At 46.3% G+C, this 18,806-nt stretch overlaps 2 protein-coding genes across 6 annotated transcripts in view; both read right to left on the reverse strand.

Annotated features, from left to right (window-relative positions):
* The window catches only part of CB1H4orf19 (chromosome B1 C4orf19 homolog), an 88,721-nt gene extending 83,643 nt beyond the window's left edge, over positions 1-5,078 (reverse strand). For 2 of the 3 annotated variants that reach the window (XM_045056479.1, XM_045056480.1), the window contains exon 1: positions 4,957-5,067. The gene's annotated coding sequence lies outside the window, so the exon portion shown is untranslated. Of the gene's footprint in view, positions 1-4,956 lie in introns of all 3 variants that reach the window. The other variant, XM_023253213.2, reaches the window with a different exon arrangement.
* Positions 5,079-10,029: 4,951 nt separating this feature from the next.
* NWD2 (NACHT and WD repeat domain containing 2) overlaps positions 10,030-18,806 on the reverse strand; it is a 181,918-nt gene continuing 173,141 nt past the window's right edge. For all 3 annotated transcript variants that reach the window (XM_003985445.6, XM_045056482.1, XM_023253215.2), the window contains one exon: positions 10,030-16,245. In XM_003985445.6, the coding sequence (XP_003985494.3) occupies positions 12,313-16,245 (3,933 nt within the window). In that variant the 3' untranslated portion in view covers positions 10,030-12,312. The remainder of the gene's footprint in view (positions 16,246-18,806) is intronic.

Here is an 18,806-nt window from a genome sequence, read left to right on the forward strand (position 1 = left end):
CAATAATTTTTAAGGTTCTTTTCGGGTTCTAAAAAGGTCTGAGGGTGCATTTTTCCAGAATGCCATACTCATTTCCCTGCTACGAGATAGTTCTGAACTCAATTTTTCTTGTCTTGTAGACTCAGAATGTAATCACAGACAACCTTGATGGTATCGGCTTTGCTGTTTACAGCAGTTGGTTGTGACATTTCACACTTATCGTAATAGCCTTGTGCTGAATCTGTGAGGTGGGCCTCCTTGCCGTGGGCCAGGAGGCCACACGGCCAAGCTCGTTAGGAGTCTAAAGAGAAATAATGCCATGTACGTTCTGGTGGCAATCTAAGTATGTGGCTCTTGACAATTCTTCATGGGTGCAGGAAGACTTCTTTAATTCATTTCTCGGTTGCACTAGTCTGGAGGACTGATGCTGTTGGCTATCTGACCACCGAAGAAGGGGGATAATGCTTCAAAGCCATGAAGTACAGATCCAATCTTTGTCACACATAAATGACCCAAGGTATGTACTCAATTATCAAATGGAAGGAAGATTTAACACCCAAATCAGAAGAAATGTCAAAACTCTTGGGTGTAGAGGCCGACTATGGGCCTAAGAAACACGTGAATCATAAATGCACCCAAATAAATACATGTTGTATGACAAAGCTATGCATGTGGCAGAGGCCAAGGAGACGTCCTCCCAAGTACGGGGCTCCACCCGCGTACTGCTCGCGCATGCTCGGACACCGTACTTCTGCAAATGCAACAGAGCCTCCTCTGCAGACACAGCGGCCAAATTAAAACAAAACAAAAAAAGGCTGTTCTACTGTCCACTTCTACAACTGCCATGCAATCAAGTTAGGGTGTTTGTTTGTTTACTTATTTTTGAGAGAGAGTGATCGTGTGTGGGCTCTGTGCTGAGCACCAAGGGTCTGATCCGGGACTCAAACTCACAAACTGTGAAATCATGACCTGAACGGAAGTCAGACACTTAACCCATTGAGCCAACCCAGCTGCCTCTCAAGTCAGGGTATTTTTATTCCCAGAAGGAGTTAAGCTAAATCAGAGTGCATACACTACAAGGGCAATAGTCTATTCCAACTTAGCCTTCAGATCTACATATACAAGTGTACACGAAGAAGCACTGGGTTGTGGAAAGTGTGAGATCTATTTGGCTCATTCTTTATCAAAACCTTTCTCCGTGATGGAAACACATGATGTGCAGCTGGAGAGTAGCAGTAGTCAGCAGGGAAAACACCACAACGAAACACGGCTCACAGCTACCTGCCTGGAACAAATGCAGTTTGAAATGACATGGAAATGAACTTTAGAGACGAGTCATCCAGTATTTTCTCTGACTTAATAGCCTAAATACCTTTGTCCTGCTACGTTATCTTTAGAATCAATTCACCTCTCACTCTTCTCGTGTGGATTTTTATAGCAGCTACCTGGCTGGTATCTTTCCCATTTCATTCTTCTTCTTATAGCCAGAGAGAACTTTCTAAAACACAGATCTGCTTAAAATCCTTCGGTGGCTTCTCTGAAGGCTGTAAGATCCCCTAAGGCTAGGACTGTGTCCCGGGCACTTTGCTCAGTGTAGTGCCTGATATCTCTAGGTTTACAAGCGTGCTGTCTCCAAGGTCGAGGAAAGGTTTCATTTAATTTTAGAGAGCCACTTGTACACAGAACAGAATTTGCTGCTCACGGTAAAATTTGAGACATACCCCTTTTTTTTTTATTTAAGAAGTTTTAATGTTTATTAATTGTTGAGAGAGAGAGAGAGAGAGACAGAGCACGAGTGGGGGAGGGGCCAAGACCGAGGGAGACACAGAATCCAAAGTAGGCTCTAGGCTCTGAGCTGTCAGCACAGAGACTGACTTGGGGCTTGAACTCACAAGCTGGAAGATCATGACCTGAGCTGAAGTTGGACCCTCAACTGACTGAGCCGCCCAGGTGCTCCTTCCTTTTGTCTTTTAATATTCACTGTAGCTCAGGATCATCCTTTCTAAGACGCTTGATGACACTGATTCCGTATTTTGAGGTTTTTTTGTTTTGTTTTGTTTTGTTTTGTTTTTGAGAGAGAGAGAGAAAGAGGGAGTACAAGCCTGTACAAGGGGAAGGAGAGGGAGGGAGGGAGGGAGGGAGGGAGGGAGAGAGAGAGAGAGAGAGAAGGAACCAACCCCAAGCTGGCTCCACACCCAGTGGGGAGCCTAATGGGGGGCTAGATCCCAGGAGTCTGGGATCATGACCTGACTGGAACTCAAATCAAGAGTCAGACACTCAACTGAATAAGCCACCAGGTGTCCCTTCAGTTCTATTAAGTATCTACTTCAGGACACACATTCATCTGATGGCTATGTTGTGTTTGAGGACAGGGTTATTTTGATGATATATAGTCCTTCTGAAGATTCCAATTTCTGTGGGATCAGAATATTCTCAGGTGAAAAAGGTGAGCAGATAACAGATTTCACTGTCACGTTATTCTCTTAAAACACCACTCAGGTGGTAAACACACTAAGAAAGGCTACACCTCGGTGACCCATCTGACCCGCAGACAGGTAAAGACTGAGATCTACCCTCCCCTAGCAGAGGCTACCGCGTCTTCTGACTTGTCTAGATAGAAAGTCTACCTGCAAACCAGATAATGACAAAAAAGGGGGGCGGGGCAGGCAGCAGCTAGGTACTATTTAACAAAGATCCCAAAAGAGCCCAAGATTCAGGATTTTTGGAAACATTGTTAAACTAGGGGAATTTGCAAGTCCTGGGGAAGAAACCCAGGTACTGGGAGGTTGGTATTCAATTACTGTCTTTGGAAACAGGAGTCCATTCCAAGAAACACAGCGAGTGGGCTTTTGCACCAAAGGCAGGGCAGTTCCAGGAGCAAGGACAGCAGTACCTGCTCCGCCCTTGGGCCCGACTCAATTCTGGCCAGAACTCAGCTAGGTTGTGTTTCCAGGCTCAGAGAGATGGTAGGTGGGAAGTCAGGGGGATCATTCCAGCTTCAGGCTATGGAACATATTTAGTTGACATGCAAGTTTTTGTTTTTGTTATTTTTAAATGTTTATTTATTTTGAAAGGACGGGGGAGGAGAGAGAGAGGGAGAGAGAGAGAATCCCAAGCAGGCTCCACACTCAGCACAGAGCTGGATGCAGAGCTCAATCTCACAACTGTGAGAGCATGACCTAAGCTGAAATCAAGAATCAGACGCTTAACCCACTGAGCCACCCAGGCACCCCTGTTCTAAATCCAGATATGCAAAAGCTCTTAGAACACAGCTAAGATTGGTCATATTTATCTTTAGATGTTATTGGATATCGAAATCTTCAGAACCATTAAGGACCAGCCGTGGGGCCAGATGCCACGAGACATGCACTCATCACATACTTGCTGAACAGAAAGAACAGTACCAGGATGGACAGAGTGAGCAGAGAAGAGACATAAACCCAACCCCGCCTTCCCGTATTCATGTCTGCTCCATTCCTGTTCTGTGATCAAGGCAGCTTCTTGTAACTGATTCTTTACACGTTAGGAAAATACAAATAACCCCAGAATTATACTGACCCTTTAGAGCTTCAAAACACTGTTTCAATGACCTGCCTTATGAATGCTGGGGTATTCTAGAGACACTGCTGTTTAGCCTCAGAACCTTTAACATGTCTCCTAAAAATAGTATTAACTGGAGGATTAGATGTGGGAATAAGTGGAATTTTGTGTGTGTGTGTGTGTGTGTGTGTGTGTGAGAGAGAGAGAGAGAGAGAGAGAGAGAGAGAGAGAGAGAATAAATAGAATTTATTGTGTTTAAAAGCAGCGATCACTTTCCATTTCTTTCTAGTTCAACTCTCAAAGGTTTCTCATCTTTTCTACAGCAATTACCATAACAGCTTGGGTACAACCACTCAGGACTTTCCTAAGCCAGGGTGAGAAGCGACGCAATTCTCTCACAGTGACAGGCAGATAATTAAAACACCTTCTTTAATGATCTGAACCACCTCATGGAACACTGACTTCTTCCAAATCTACTCGGCAGAAGTCTACACCACAGTGGAAAATAAAATGTACTAAGTTACTGAGGAGAAAATAAAATGGACTAAGGAGGGTTTTTGTTTTGTTTTTAAGGTTAATTACAGTCCTGGAGGGACTGTAAAAAATAAAGTCCCACTGATTTTGAAATTTGTCTTCTATCACTGAAAAAACTTATTCAGGGGTGGTTTGTGAAAATCTCACCTCATCAGGGCTCCCAAGGTCAAGTGAGACCCAAGCCATCGCCCTGGGAGATGCCTGCCTAATTATTAAATATTCAGCAAACAGTTTGTGACCATTTAACAGTTTGCACCTGGCACGCTCTTACAGCGTGCGGCTTCCTAGAGCTGCACCCTCCCCGCTCCACCCCTTCTCACCGCCGCCCAGGGCGCCAGCACCCCAACCGGAGCAAATCCTGGGACCCAAGGACGTTTCAAAGAAACAGCGGCGGCCAACACTCCATTTCCGTTTTATTCGAAAACGCTCCGATGCTTAAAAATGGGGGAAGGGGACACTTAGAAATAAGGGGAAAATCGCTTGCAGTTTTTCCAACTCAAGTTCTCAGGCGCCGTAGAAAGTTCATTAATTAGGGATTTAAAAACAAAAGTGTTTCACACACCGCAGAGATGCCAAGCTTTCCAAACTGTCCTGGTCTTTAGTTTGGGGACTTTTTCAAGTCCCGCCGGCTCCCGCCCCCTCCCCCTCTCCCTCCTCCTCCCCGACCCCCGGGGCTGGATTTCGCCTCCCTCCCGGTGCCTTTGTTGAATTCCGTGACTTTTCCGAAGTAATCAAACTGAGCATTGCCTCACCCCATTTTTTTTTTTTCCACCCTGGCAGAAGGAAGTAAAGAAATAAAAACGACCTGCGAGAGAAGTCGGGGAAATAATGCCCCCAAGCCGAGGTCGGCAGGAGGCAAGCCCGCGGCGGGGCCCGACACGCGGGGCGGGGGACCGTCCCTACCTGGGGCCGGGCGGCGGCGGCGGGGTCGGGGTCGGGGCGCCCATGGCTTCGCCGGCCTCGGGCGGCGGCGCCGGGAAACGCCAGCGGCTCAGCGCCGCCCGGAGCCCGCCGCGCTCGCAGCGGCCGCCCCGGCGCCGTCATTGGGCCGGCGCGTCACGTGGCGCGGCCGGCGGGCGAGCCTCCCCGGCACGCGTAACCCTTTACCTGCGCGCCCCGGACCGCGCGGGGCCCCGGCGGCTCGACCCCCCGACCCCCGGAGCCGGGCTGGCCCTCCCTCCCCGCGCGCGGAAACAGCAAACCCGGGCGCTCGCGACGACCCGGGCGCGTGCCCACCGCCTGCCGGTGCCGGGAAACGTCTCGGTGCCTACTTTTCTGTCGCCTTGGACAGAGAAGGGAGCCCCCTGTGAATCCGTACGTGCACGTAAGCGCACCCCCTGGCAAACAGACCTGTACCCCTCACGCCCGTGTTTTTGTGTGTTTCCTTCTCAGTTCTGGTTCATCCGCTGAGACCCGCTGTGTGCACTATCTCCTGCCTGCACCATCAGAGATGATGGGCTGACACACAAGCGCGGACGCTGCCACGACGTAACTCCCCAGGGAAGCTGCACACACTCGCCTGCACCCTGGACACCAAAGTGGGAGTTCGGCGAGGCCACGCTTTTCCCTTTCCCTCTCTTTTCCCGGGCTGTTGGCACCGCGGCTGCAGCCCTGCATGCACACCTGCTGAGCTCCACGCGGTACTTTGTTGCAGTGTGTGCACCTAAGGTGGGTGGAGAGCTGGGGGCTCTTCCTTAAAATACTAACTACTTAGGTTTTGGAGATTCTTTTCACCTGTGCTCCCAAGTGGAGTTGGGTTTGACAGGAAAATGCGTTAAGCAACTGCGCCACCTAGCTCACCCTCTTCTCTCCTCTTCCAACCGTCCAGGGAGAGCCAGGATACAATAGGATGCTGGAGAAGCATCGGGACCGAATACTATTTAAAGACGGACATGCTGTCCTTAGTTGTTACTGTGTCCAATGCAGTGATTCCTGCCCCATTTACACGTATGTCAGGATTTGTGGGAGAAAGCTCATTTTTAAAAATCTTGCCAGTGGTCTAGTACCTACATGCTTTAAAATGATAGATGTAGAGAGAAATTCTATGCGCTTTTGCATTATTTTCTGATAAAACGCGTTGTCATAATAGAGGCCCCTCATGCCCAACGTCTAGTGGACGCTTTACTGTCCACAGAATATTGGTACATTTCTCAGTTAATTTGTTCTGACTAAAAAGCCATTGGTATGTATCTTTGGTTTTAGAGTGTGATTGGTTCCCAGGCTAGCAGAATCAGCTTCATCTGGAGGAATCTAGTAAAAATGCAAATTTTGGGGCTCCACCCCAGACATACTGATTCTGAAATAGGTGGGGATAGGGAGGGTGAAGAAGTAACCTTTTTTTTTTTTTTAAACAAATCTTGTTTTAACAAATGATGGATGTTCCAGTTTGAGAACCACTGCACTGAGTGTGGTCAAGCAAGGGACTCAGGTACCTTCATCTATCAGGCTGGGATTCCTATACAGTCAAAAGTGGTGGTGTTATTGGTTGTCTTAATTCAGTGTTACATAATTTGTCCTATTGATACACTGAGACAAAGCCCTCCAATGTGCCTATACACGAGTCGTCTGTACTCCATGCAGATCATGTAGAATGCCTCGTGGAGGAGGCTTGAGGGGATCCGTGTGAAAAACACAGGCAAAAAACCTCTGGTTTCTTGATGTCTGTGGAAGTGGAATACCATGATTCAGTTAGTATTTTAGGTGTGTTCATGTTTCCACTGGCATAAAAATCCTTCCCAACCGATGAGTCGCGAAAGATAGAAAAAACCAGGGGTGCCTGGCTGGCTCGGTCGGCTAAGTGTCCGACTGTGGCTCAGGTCATGATCTCATGGTTCATAGGCTGCGTCAGGCTCTGTACTGACAGCTCAGAGCTCAGCACAGAGCCTGGAGCCTGCTTCGGATTCTGTCTCTGTCTCTCTCTGCCCCTCCCCTGTTCACGCTCTGTCTCTCTCCCTCTCTCTCTCAAAAATAAAAAACATTCAAAAAATTTTAAAGAAGAAGAAGGAAAAACTGATTTGAGTGGATTTGTCAATATAGTTCTAAATTTGTCAGCATTGTTCTAAAAAAAAGCCAGAATTGAAAAAAGTTTATGGTATTGGCTTACGTTATAACCCAGAACAGCACCATATTATGCATTTTAGACTTTTGGGAAGGAGGTCACGGTTGGATTCTTTCCCTTTAGCTCTGGTGTCTCCACTGGGTGGAGAGCACTTTTCCAGTTGCCTGCATGGATGTCTTTACTTTTGAACTCTCTAGGTCCACCTTTATTTTAGTATTTCCTTCATTTTCGTCTCCTAACCTATTCATTTTACATCTGTAATTCTACTGTCCACCCAGTTTCAGTTGGAGCTGGAATTATGTGTGTTCTCCGTTGTCTGTCACATAGCTCTGTCAGTTAAGCCCTGAACTCATGCCTCCTCTTAGCGTCCTCACTGCTGCTGTCCTAAGATCGAGATCTTCTACTTTCTGCCAGATTATTGCAGTAGTTTCTTTACTGGTCCCCAGTTTCTGGTCTCTTCCATCTCTGATACACCTGACATCGTACTGCCTGAGTCATTCTAAAATACCATTTCATCCAGGCCTATCCCTGTCTCAGAACCTTTTCCACAATTCCCTATGAGCTACAGAATAAAGTTCAATTTCGTGGATGTATGTTTTTATTTAAATAAGCTCTGTGCCCAACATGGGGCTTGAACTCCCAACCCCAAGATTAAGAGTTGCATGCCCTACCCAATGAGCCAGCCAGGCACCTCCAGAGTAAAGTTTAAAAAGCCAACGTAGCATCTGAAGTCACCCACAGTATATGTTGACTCTTCCTGTCTTCCTTTTCTTGCTCACACAGATTCCCTCCCCTGAAATGTCTTTTCAACATTCTGACAGCTAAGTCCTGCTTATCCTTCAAGCCTCTGCTGTCACCTCCTTTCAGCCATCCTTTTTGAATCCCAGTTCAAGTTCATTGCTCCTCTGCAGTGTGTTCTCAACACCTGCCATTCACTTTATCACAGTCTGTCTTATATCTAATTTAGTTGTGTCTCCTTTAGATTGTAGGATTCTGGAGGGCAGGGGTTGTGCAGGACTCATTTTCAAATCATCCTGGGGCATAAGCATGATGTCTTGGACAAAGCAAACACACAATATTTGTTGTGTCCTTGACCCTGGGAAAGAAGACGCTTAAGTTTGTTGAACAGCAAACTGCATGAAATGCTTTTATGAAAATGATAGCCAACTCCTGTACATTTTCTCAAAACTGAAAGAACAGGTGTAATCTTCAACCTAAAGGATTTAGATCAGAATCCAAGAAGGAATTCCCACCATGGGTAGTGGAATTAGGGAGAGTTTTTGAAGGGGGCAATTTTTTTTAATGTTTACTTATTTATTTTGAGAGAGGGAGACCACAAGCAGGGGAGAGGCAGAGAGAGAGAGTAAGAGAGAGAATCCCAAGTGGGCTCCGTGCTCCGCACAGAGCCTGACGTGGGGCTCGATCTCACAAACCACAAGACCACCACCTGAGCAGAAATCAAGAGTGGGATGCTTAACTGACTGAGCCACCCAGGTGCCCCTCGAGGCGGCTAAAATCTAAACAGAAATGTCTAAGCTACATGAAGATGAAACCCAATAGGTAATTTCTTCAATTTTTCCCCTAATGCCTTGATTTTAAGTTTCTCTAAGAATGATTGTTTCATGAAACTAGACACAGAGTTTCATCTGATTGTTCCCTACTTATCACCACTTAAGCTCATCATTGCTAACTTGTTTGAAAAATTTTTGTGTGTGTCTGTGTGTGTGCGAGAGGGGATTCTCAGTTCCAAGAGGCAAGAAATGGAAAAAGGTGCATTTGGGAAGGCTCCCCCTTGGTCCCGCCCTCTCACCTGGAGGCAGTTTATGAGTGGGGCAACTCCTTAGTTATCCTTCTTCCCACCTCTGTCCCAGGCCCCAGGAGGAAGCACACTGTCCTTGCACTTGCCCATAGAATCTTTTTGTTTTTCTGTTAAGACTGTGAAATCTTAGAAGGCACAGGCTACTTTACTGACCTTTGCAAAATGCCATGACCAGGGGCGCCTGGGTGGCGCAGTCAGTTAAGCGTCCGACTTCAGCCAGGTCACGATCTCGCGGTCCGTGAGTTCGAGCTCCGCATCAGGCTCTGGGCTGATGGCTCAGAGCCTGGAGCCTGTTTCCGATTCTGTGTCTCCCTCTCTCTCTGCCCCTCCCCGGTTCATGCTCTGTCTCTCTCTGTCCCAAAAATAAATAAACATTGGAAAAAAAAATTAAAAAAAAAAATGCCATGACCAAATAACTATTTGCTGAATGAGTACATCAACAATTGTGGTATACCTGAAAGTCCTGGGAGTTTTCAGAAACTTCCAGTGACCTTCAGAGCCTAGCCTGGTCTCTAATCTGCAGGTCAGAAAATATGTTATAGGTCATAATCCGTAAGTGCCTACCGGATACTCAATGCTATACTTTGTGTGCTTTGGAAAAGCAAACATTGATGTTATATTGACATCCTATTCAGCTATTCCCCCTGGATCTCTGTTTCTAGGTTTTTACATCTGTGAATTTAGAATAGTAACTCTACCTACATCATAAGGCCATTGTGGAGATGGCTTAGTACATACCGAGCTCCAAAAATAGCATCTGGTATACAGTAACCATGAAAAATTACTACTGGGGGCGCCTGGGTGGCTCAGTCGGTTAAGCGTCTGACTTTGGCTCAGGTCATGATCTCGCGGGTCGTGAGTTCAAGCCCCAAGTCGGGCTCAGAGTCGAGCCCCAATCTGTGCTGACAGCTCAGAGCCTGGAGCCTGCTTCAGATTCTGTGTCTCCCTCTCTCTCTCTGCCCCTCCCCCACCTGCGCTCTCTCTCTCTCTTGCTCTCTCTCTCACTCTCAAAAATAAATAAACATAAAAAAAAGTTTAAAAAAATTATTGACAGTCTCTACCCTTGCCAAAGTTGGGGAAGAAAAACTCCACACAAATCTAAGTAGTTTCTCTTTTTATTCATACAAACAATACATACACAAGACTGTACATTGTTTGAAGACCGCAGTAATTTTCTAGTGTAACAACTCTGTAATAAAATTTAACTAAATGTAACATTTATGAAAATATAAATCTCTGATTGGGTAATTCTTCCCAACAATACAAAGTTTACATAAAAACATTCAATATGAGCTATCAGTTGCAAACAAGGTAGGAAAAATCATTCAAGTCACTTGTTAAACTCTATTGGCTGTTACATAGAATATTCACACACTACATTTAATCCATCTAGGCATTTAATTCTTAGAAATGTGTGGCATGGCGGTCCAGCTGATCGTGACAGGAATAGGAATGTGTTGCCTCAGAAGGCAATTGACTCATATAATCAACTTCAGGTGATTTCTACGTGGACTGGGCCTTCTCTGGGCTACCCCCTTTCTGGCTGCTAGCTAGACCGGGAGGAATATACTGAAAAAAAGTCTTTCACCACGGAGTAGGGTGTTTATATCTGAATCCCATCTCTGTATGCTTATGTGTCAAACTGCTTTCCAAAGTGAAATGCAGTGAGCTTGGATTCCCTGTGGATCAGATCACTGCTTCTCCCACTAGCAAAAACAGTCAAGACGTCCCTACCTTTTTTTCTCACACTGGTCCTCACCATTCCTTATATAACGACTAGAGCAGAAGCTATCACTACCTTTGTTTTGCCGTTTACAAAAACAGTATAGCAGAGAGGCTAAAGATCTGTCTAGGCATACGCGGCGAGTTCCTGGTAGAGCTGGGCTGACAGCGCATCGTTTCCTTGGCCATTATCCTGCTGACACGCGTCACTGCTGTCACTTCCGAGCCAAACCAGACCCCCGCTACTGACAGACACCCTTCGCACAGTCGTCCGAGGACATGCCATGTGGAGGATATGGAAGGAAGAAAATCACTTTCCCTCTTTGGAGACGTGATTATTTTCTTTTAAATAAGTGAAGTCGTGTTTAAAAAGTGTTTGATACCATTTCACAGCTTCTGCTTTGAATGGGTGCGATTATAAAAGAGCCCCAAAGAGCCCTTGAGCAGAAAAAGGCTGACAGAGGGAGAAGCATACATAGAGTGTGGGGAAGTAAGAAAGTGATTACAAACAGGGACAATCAGGAACTTTTGGACACCCTTAAGATTTATGGAATATTTTAGCACAAAGACAGGCATATTCAGTTGTCCCCGAGTATTTGGTCATCTATCTGCGTTTTACACAGGAAAGAGGAGGAATAAGAATAAGGCAAATGTCATCAGTGTTTCATAAGACGGCGTGTCGAGAAAGCTTTCTTTCTGGTAGGATTTACTGCAGGGATTTAGGAACTAGCGTATGCTTCCATAGAACTAACCGAGCAGCACAGGCTTGTGTTAGTACAAGGATGGAAATGAACAGATGTCTTGACCCAATCTGTGATGCCCTCTCTGTAATTCCTCTTTACATCTGGCACAAATAGGCATTCCAAAAAGACACGAGAAGATGGCGCGTCCTTATTCAATGTGTTCTCTTGCAGCCCAGGAAGTCGTTTAAAAATCATTATGTTCCATGACAGGGAAGCCCTTGCGTGCAACTGTCCCAGCTGTGTCTTAATGAAGACCGACTCTGCGTGTTCGGTAGCCCTAGGATAGTGGTTAACTTAGTGCTCGTGCTCAGTACAATTTGTGGCCCCACGTTTCACGGCCTTTCCCTTGGGACACTGGGAGTACACTGGGGGCGTTTTGTTACGTTATTTTGCACCTCTGACCTCCCATCCACAGACTGGGTTTACACAGTTGTCAGGCTGGTAAAATGTAAGGAGAGATTAAGGCTCTGTTTACTTACGGCCACACAATCGTTGACGTTCACAGCTCCCAACGATTTCTGTAGAACTAACCCCAGTCCGAGCAGTCTGTTTATAGTTCTAGCCTCTGTCATCTGAACTCGTGGTGTGGGTTCTGCGGCTGCTTCCCACACAGCTGATTTAAAAAATATTCCCCTGACTTTCAGTTGATGTAGCTGATTAAACACCATTTTGAGACATTCTCGGTCAAGACTTCATTCCCGGATTAATTTTGACACCCCCCCCCCAAAAAAAAGAAGAGCAAATTCCAAACCAGTTCCACATTTCTGTGCCTTTGTCAAGCACGTCAACACCAGCACTTCAGTATCTGTCCTGTCTTTCAAGAAATGAGTAGTTTATCATTTGGGATACAGAAGATACTTTTTTCCCCCCTTTTGTATGTGTATCGTTCATGTCTGCTGAGCAGGAAAAGCGTTGTGTCAGTTGTCGGGGGCATAGCTGTGGCCCCTGGATTCCAGGGCGGAGCACCCGCGGTCACAGCAGGGATTGTGTTTCTTGGAGGGTGTCGCCTCATTGGGCTCAGTGGAGTCGCTCACCGTGATGGGACTGTCTCTGGCAAAGACCTCAGTAGACTCTCTCCATAAGCAATCCACAGACACTTTGAAACAGTAACTGCTACACTTCGGCCGGGAGGCCTGTGTCGCATTGTTGAAAATCTGCCTGCTATTTGACGTGGCGATCTTGATTTTCAGTGCAGCATCCACACGGTCGACCACTGTGTATATCCCTATACTGCCATCATCAAAACCCACTATGATGTTCAGGTGCCTCTGTGAGAGGGCGAGAAAAGTTGGCGTTTTGTAAAGGGAACAAGCACCGATAATTTTGCCGTCAGCCAGCCTCATTACAATCAAACTGGATATCACGCCGTTCTCGTCCTCTTCCTCCCCGTTTCGGAAACAAATGTATACCAGGTAGCGACCATCTCGAGACAGCCTTTGCCGCCAGATGACCCCAGAGGCGTGAACCACCCGTAACTTACCGCTGTGTAAATCCAGTACGTTGATATTGTCGTCTCCCCTGGATATAATGCCTAGCTTTCCGTTGGGAGAAATTTCGAAATCCTCCAGATTCTTCAAGAAGTTGTTGGGAAGCTGCACACGGCGACAGATCACCTCATCGGTCAGACTCCAGATATTCACGGTCTCGGCCGATGTGATAAACACAATGATGTCAGGACAGTCAGGGATCAATTTAAAACTTACAATGGTCGTGCCGTCTTCACAACAAAATTTCTTGGTGATGCTTCCGGTCCAGAGACTGACCGCCAGCACTTTGCTTTTGGTCATTCCCACCACGAAGGTATTCGCTGAGGTGATAAAGGCATTCTGCAAAGTGGTCAAAATGTTGCAGACCCTGTGGCCTGTGGCCAGTCTCCAAACCCTGGAGGCATTTTCCTCACACAGAGAGACCACAAACTGGTCATTGTGTGTAATTAGCAGCTGAGATATTCTCTGCCCGTTAATTCGGAAGAGGTTTTCGCCACTGCTGGTGTGCCAGACATACTGGCTGCTTTTGTCATCTGAGGTCACCATTACATCTCCAGAGGATGTCAACACGCAGTGTTCGACTATTCCTTCATGCTTAAACACTGCTTCAAGGAACCCACTGCTGAAATTCCACTTATGGACACAATCAGAGCCATCGAGGGAATAAATGATTTCCCCTCTAGCAGGTAACACCAGGCTTTGGATGGGCTTCCCAGTCTTATCTATGTTGGACATAGCCGTGATTATATCTATATCCCAGATGGAAAGAACACCACTGGTTGATAAAGATAGCAGCATGTTGTGGTGACTAGATTTCACCAACTTGACGATGGTCCCTGAGATTTCCTGTAAGCTTGCCATACATTGTCCCGTGTCCCGCCTCCAAAAAAACACAGCTGAGGTATTTTCCATGGTCGCGATGATGCAGTCTCCATTCTTGGACAGCACAGCAGATATAAAGCGTTCATTGTGCTTAGCTCTGAACTTTTCAGCCACCTTCCACATGCCAGTATCTAAGAGCTCGATGCTGAGGGCTTTACAGATCAGAATTGCGTTTTGGTCCTCTGAAAGTTCAATGCTGACCACCTCGCTGTCTTCTCTTCTGCAGTCAAAGTCGTCAGTCAGCTGGGGACTGGAAATGTCCTCAGTATTCCAAACAGAAAGGCTTCCCTCACTATCTACCATTACCATTTCTTGAGCCGTGTCCAAGATAAGAAGAAACTTCACAAACCCACCCGAAAATTCAGATGTCACTGTACATAACTTTTCTCCACTCCCTAAATGAAATATGGTAGTGGTGTTCAGGTACTGTCCACAGAAAGCATACATGCCATCCAGAGAGCACTGGACACAGGTCACTTCGTACCAGCAGTGGAACTGGTAAAGGGGCCATCCGTAGAGCAGATCGATGACAGTGACATCTTTGCTGGCTTCAAGCCACGCAAGGGCGTGGTTGACCGACAGGGTAAATCCATTGATGTAGGTGGAGCCGCTTCCGTGCTTGGTCCCTTTGATTTCCACTTCAGACAGAAGACAAGAATTCACATTGTCATAAACCAACAAGGTGTTATTTGTCGTAGCCACCACAAGATACTTCTCGTCACTGGTGAGTTTCATGCCCAGGATGACAGACTGGGCCGTGGTGATTTGCCTGAGCAGCTGACGAGTTTCCACATCCCACGTGCTGATGGAACCATTTTCTAAAGCTGCAAGGACAGTACTCGGGTTACAGGTGGGCAGAATCTCGGTGACATGCAGGTGACTAGATGACAAAGGAAGACGCTCCGGGCTATATGTCACGTCCATGGATGAATGTAACGGCACAATGGAGCAATATTTGGGCCCGTCTTTGTCACATTCTAAAAGGAGGTGTCTAAGTTTGGGCAGGGAACTCACGACAGGCAGCAGTCTTTGCTGAAGCTCTGCTGAAAGGGAGCCCGGAAATGCAGTGACCTTGTTTTTGATGCCACGGAGAGTGCTCGCCAGGAACTTCAGCTCCTTCTCTTGAGAGTAGGTGTAAGCCAGCTCGATGTCTGAAAGCACTTTGTCGAACTGGCCGATTTTGATCATGGTGTAAAGCCAGCTGAAGTTCATGATGATTCCGTAAAGCAGATCTTCGGTTTTTCCACACCTTGTCAGGTGGTGCAAGAGCTCAGACATTTTCCGATGATTGACGAAAAAGATGTCCGGCTCCAGGGGATTACACTGGAAAACCCAGGGCTGGTCTGGAGCCTGTCTGTCAAAGGAGGCCTGTTCCATGAAGTGCTTTTCTTCCTCCAGCAGGCTTCTGCTCTCCAAGTCAAGGCAGCCATTCAAGTAGGGATCTTGGAGGCAGAAAGCTTTCCTCCTGCCCCCTGACCAGACCCCCAGGAAGTAGTCTGCCAGGTTGGTGTGCATTTCACGCAGGTCACTGTCGTCCTGCAGATACAACTTCTGGGCTATGAGCTGCAGGTGTCTGTTGGCCCAGACCAGGAGTGTGACGTTCTTCACGTGTCTTTCTATCAAGTATCCGCTGAGACCCTCCTTGAGCCTTGCGATGTACAGATAAGGTACTCTCAGGGGATTGCTGGGCCTAGCGTTCTCATTGAGCTCATTCATGACACTGTTGTCTAGGGCCAACACATCCTCCAGTTCCATTTCACTCAAACCCATTTTGGCCATGGTGATGTAACCAAGAGCCCTAGAGACCAGTTTCTGACCACACTTCTTTTCCAAGGACCAGAATAGCTGCTCAATACTTTCATGAACGGTGACACAGAGGGAGGATTCATCGACGTCTTTATGAGATCTCCAGTGCCTCACCTCCCTGAAGGTCAGGTTCACAAACATGGGCAGCGTGCACTTGGAGAATGCGTTGTTCACATAAATCTGCTGGCCTGATGTGACCTTCCTTTTGACCCGCAGCAGCTGGTGTTTGAGGACCTGGCTGCACATCTTCCTGTCCCGGGGAATCAGCTCGATGTAGTTGGCTTCTTCGTGGATAAGGCACCTCAGTTTCTGTAAGATTCCATGTCTGTTGGGCAGTGTGGACAGGACTATTCGAACAAAGCGGGGAAGGTGAGCTGGGAGCCACCAAAGCTTCCTGGCCTCATCACCCTCTGAGAGCTGCTCTAGGGCATCGAATATTATTACTAGAGGTCTCTGCAATGAAGACTCATTCAAAAGGTTTATAAATAAGTCACGAAGGTCATGGATTTTCTTAGGATAGCTTTGAACCAGACAACGGTAGTTAACTGCCAATTGTTCACAAACGCTTAGAAGGAGAGTCTTAAGGTCAGTACTCATGTCTGTGCTTCCTAGAAATCTCACGACGACTACTGGGTCAGATTCTGGTCCTGTGTCTTCATGTAGCCAGCCATAAGCCTAAAACGTAAAGGTAGTGTTTAGAATGGTAATATATATTCACATATATGTACACGTATAACACGTACAACAGCATTTCCTCTCTCCGGAGGTCAGACTGCTGGTAACCCTGACCATGCAGAGAGTGGCTTAGAACCAGGATACCTTCTGAGAAGATCAAAGAGCTGTCACAAAGCTCATGCACTAAAATCTATAGGTGAGACCCTCAGGATCACTGTACTGAGGTAATAAAATAGTGATAAAAGTATTATTCAATCACAAGGCAGCACTTAGCTTGTATTCTAAAAGTTACAAAGTATTTCACAAACAAAATCTGCATATCCAGTATGGTCAGTTTTTCATCACTGAATCCTATTTCCTGGAATGGTTGTTGGCACACAGTAGGTGCTTAGTATTTGTTCAATGAATAGATTAAGTAGTGATTTACACATTATGCATCAGATATTTTCATTAATTGAGATCACATATGGCTGATCAAATTCCTAGTTAATTAGAATGCAGTAAAAATAATACTGAGATACTGAATATAATCTTATATGATTCAGAGATACAGGGTCATCTTTATGATTATTTATCACTGTCATAAAAATCTATATAGGGGTGCCTGGGTGGCTCAGTCAGTTGGGTGGCCGGCTTCAGCTCAGGTCATGATCTCGCGGTCTGTGGGTTTGAGCCCCTTGTCAGGCTCTGTGCTGGCAGCTCGGAGCCTGGAGCCTGCTTCCGATTCTGTGTCTCCCTCCCTCTCTGCCCCTCCCTTGCTTGCTCTCTGTCTCTTTCTCAAATAATAAACATTAAAACAAATCTATATAATGCTGGCTAAAATTTTGTTAAATTTTGCATTTTTATAACAGACAGCTTACCATATATAAACAGTTATCAGCCCTAGCATTATGTCTCTATAGGATAGATGGATTATAGTATCATTTTACAGCAGAGTAAACTGAGGCCCAGACTGTAGAAATGACTTGCTCAGAGTTAAATGGTTACCAAGAGACAAAGCTGGAGTTATTTATTTTTTTCTCTTGAAATTGTAGAGTTAAGGAGATAACATATATAAGGGGGCTGCTAAGTTTAGTATTTCTCTGTCTGGAAAGGCAAAGACAAGAAGGGATATGATCAAAGTGTAAAACAGATTCCAAAGTCTATTTTTAGGGAAATAATGTCTTTTAGTAACCCTCGGAATTTACCGAGGATACTCCTTAGGAAACATATTTTATAAATGAGTAAGTAAGTTTATGAAACTTGGTTCCTCAAGATATATAGTTCAAGGCACCTGGGTGGTTCAGTCAGTTAAGCGTCCGACTTCAGCTCCAGGTCATGCTCTCATGAGTTTGAGCCCCACACCCAGCTCTGTGGGTTGTGCAGTGATAGTGTGGAGCCTGCTTGGGATTCTCTCCCTCTCCCTCTCCCTCTCTCTCTGCCCCTCCCCTACTTGCGCTCTCTTTCTCTGTCTCAAAATGAATAAATTTAGGGGGGAAAAAAAGATCTAGTTCAGGTTAAGGTATGAGTAAGTTTGGAAAAAAGTATGGATGTCAGTTTCAGCATGAGCTGTTCAGGAAAAGAAGCAGTTTATTGTTTAGCCCCAACCTTTGAGGTTGATATGGAGGAAGATAATCCTGCCATCCTGCTACAACTGTCCTTCAGTGGCAAATCAGAGAACGCAGTATTTTGTCCCTCCATGGATTGCTTATGATGATTATGTGCATTGTCCTCTCTCCTACTAGTCATGCGTTGTTGAGAGTATGATATCTGTAGAGAGTGCCTCTCTGATCATGAGCTTGTGTCCATGGAAATGTTAGGCATGTAGGAGATAATCTCGAGATAAACACAAGATGTCTGTCTGCATCCTGACAAGGGACATGAAGTCACAAATAGAGCACAGGTTGTCATCGGCGGGACAGACATTCCCCAGGAGAGAGGCGAGTGGAGCAGAGGCAGTGGACGTAGAAACAGGTAAGGCTTCCTGTGGCACCAGGGTCCTGGACTGTGAGTAGACACACTGGTGGCTGAACAAAACGTCCAGAAGAATGAGAGCTCAGAAAACCATTTCTCGGGGCACCTGGGTGGTGCAGTTGGTTCAGTGTCCAACTTTGGCTCAGGTCATGGTCTCGCGGTTCGTGGGTTCAAGTCTTGCATCGTGCTCTGTGCTGACAGCTCAGAGCCTGGAGCCTGCTTTGGATTCTGTGTCTCCTCTCTTTCTGCCCCTCCCCTACTTGCTCTCTCTCTCTCTCTCTCTCTCAAAAATAAGTAAACATTAAAAACAAAACAAAACATTTCTCAAGTTGACCAACTCAACTGTCACCACACTCTGCCCCTGGGGAGACTGTTTATCTCTACAGGCGCATCAGCACATCCTTCACAGTTCTTTACCTCCTGGGCTACAGCACGCACAGTTGCATCCCATGCACATTTAATATAGTCGAGTCCAACAACATTTGTCCCTTCAACCACCTCACCCTTCCCTCTTCCAGAGTAAAAGAGCCCTCAAGTGAACGTGAAATGGTGTACATGGTGGTTTTCTCCTTGGATTTCAGCTGCTATGTGCTCCTCGTAGCGTTGCT

This window comes from Felis catus, chromosome B1 (assembly GCF_018350175.1).
Source record: "Felis catus isolate Fca126 chromosome B1, F.catus_Fca126_mat1.0, whole genome shotgun sequence".
Lineage (NCBI taxonomy): Eukaryota > Metazoa > Chordata > Mammalia > Carnivora > Felidae > Felis > Felis catus.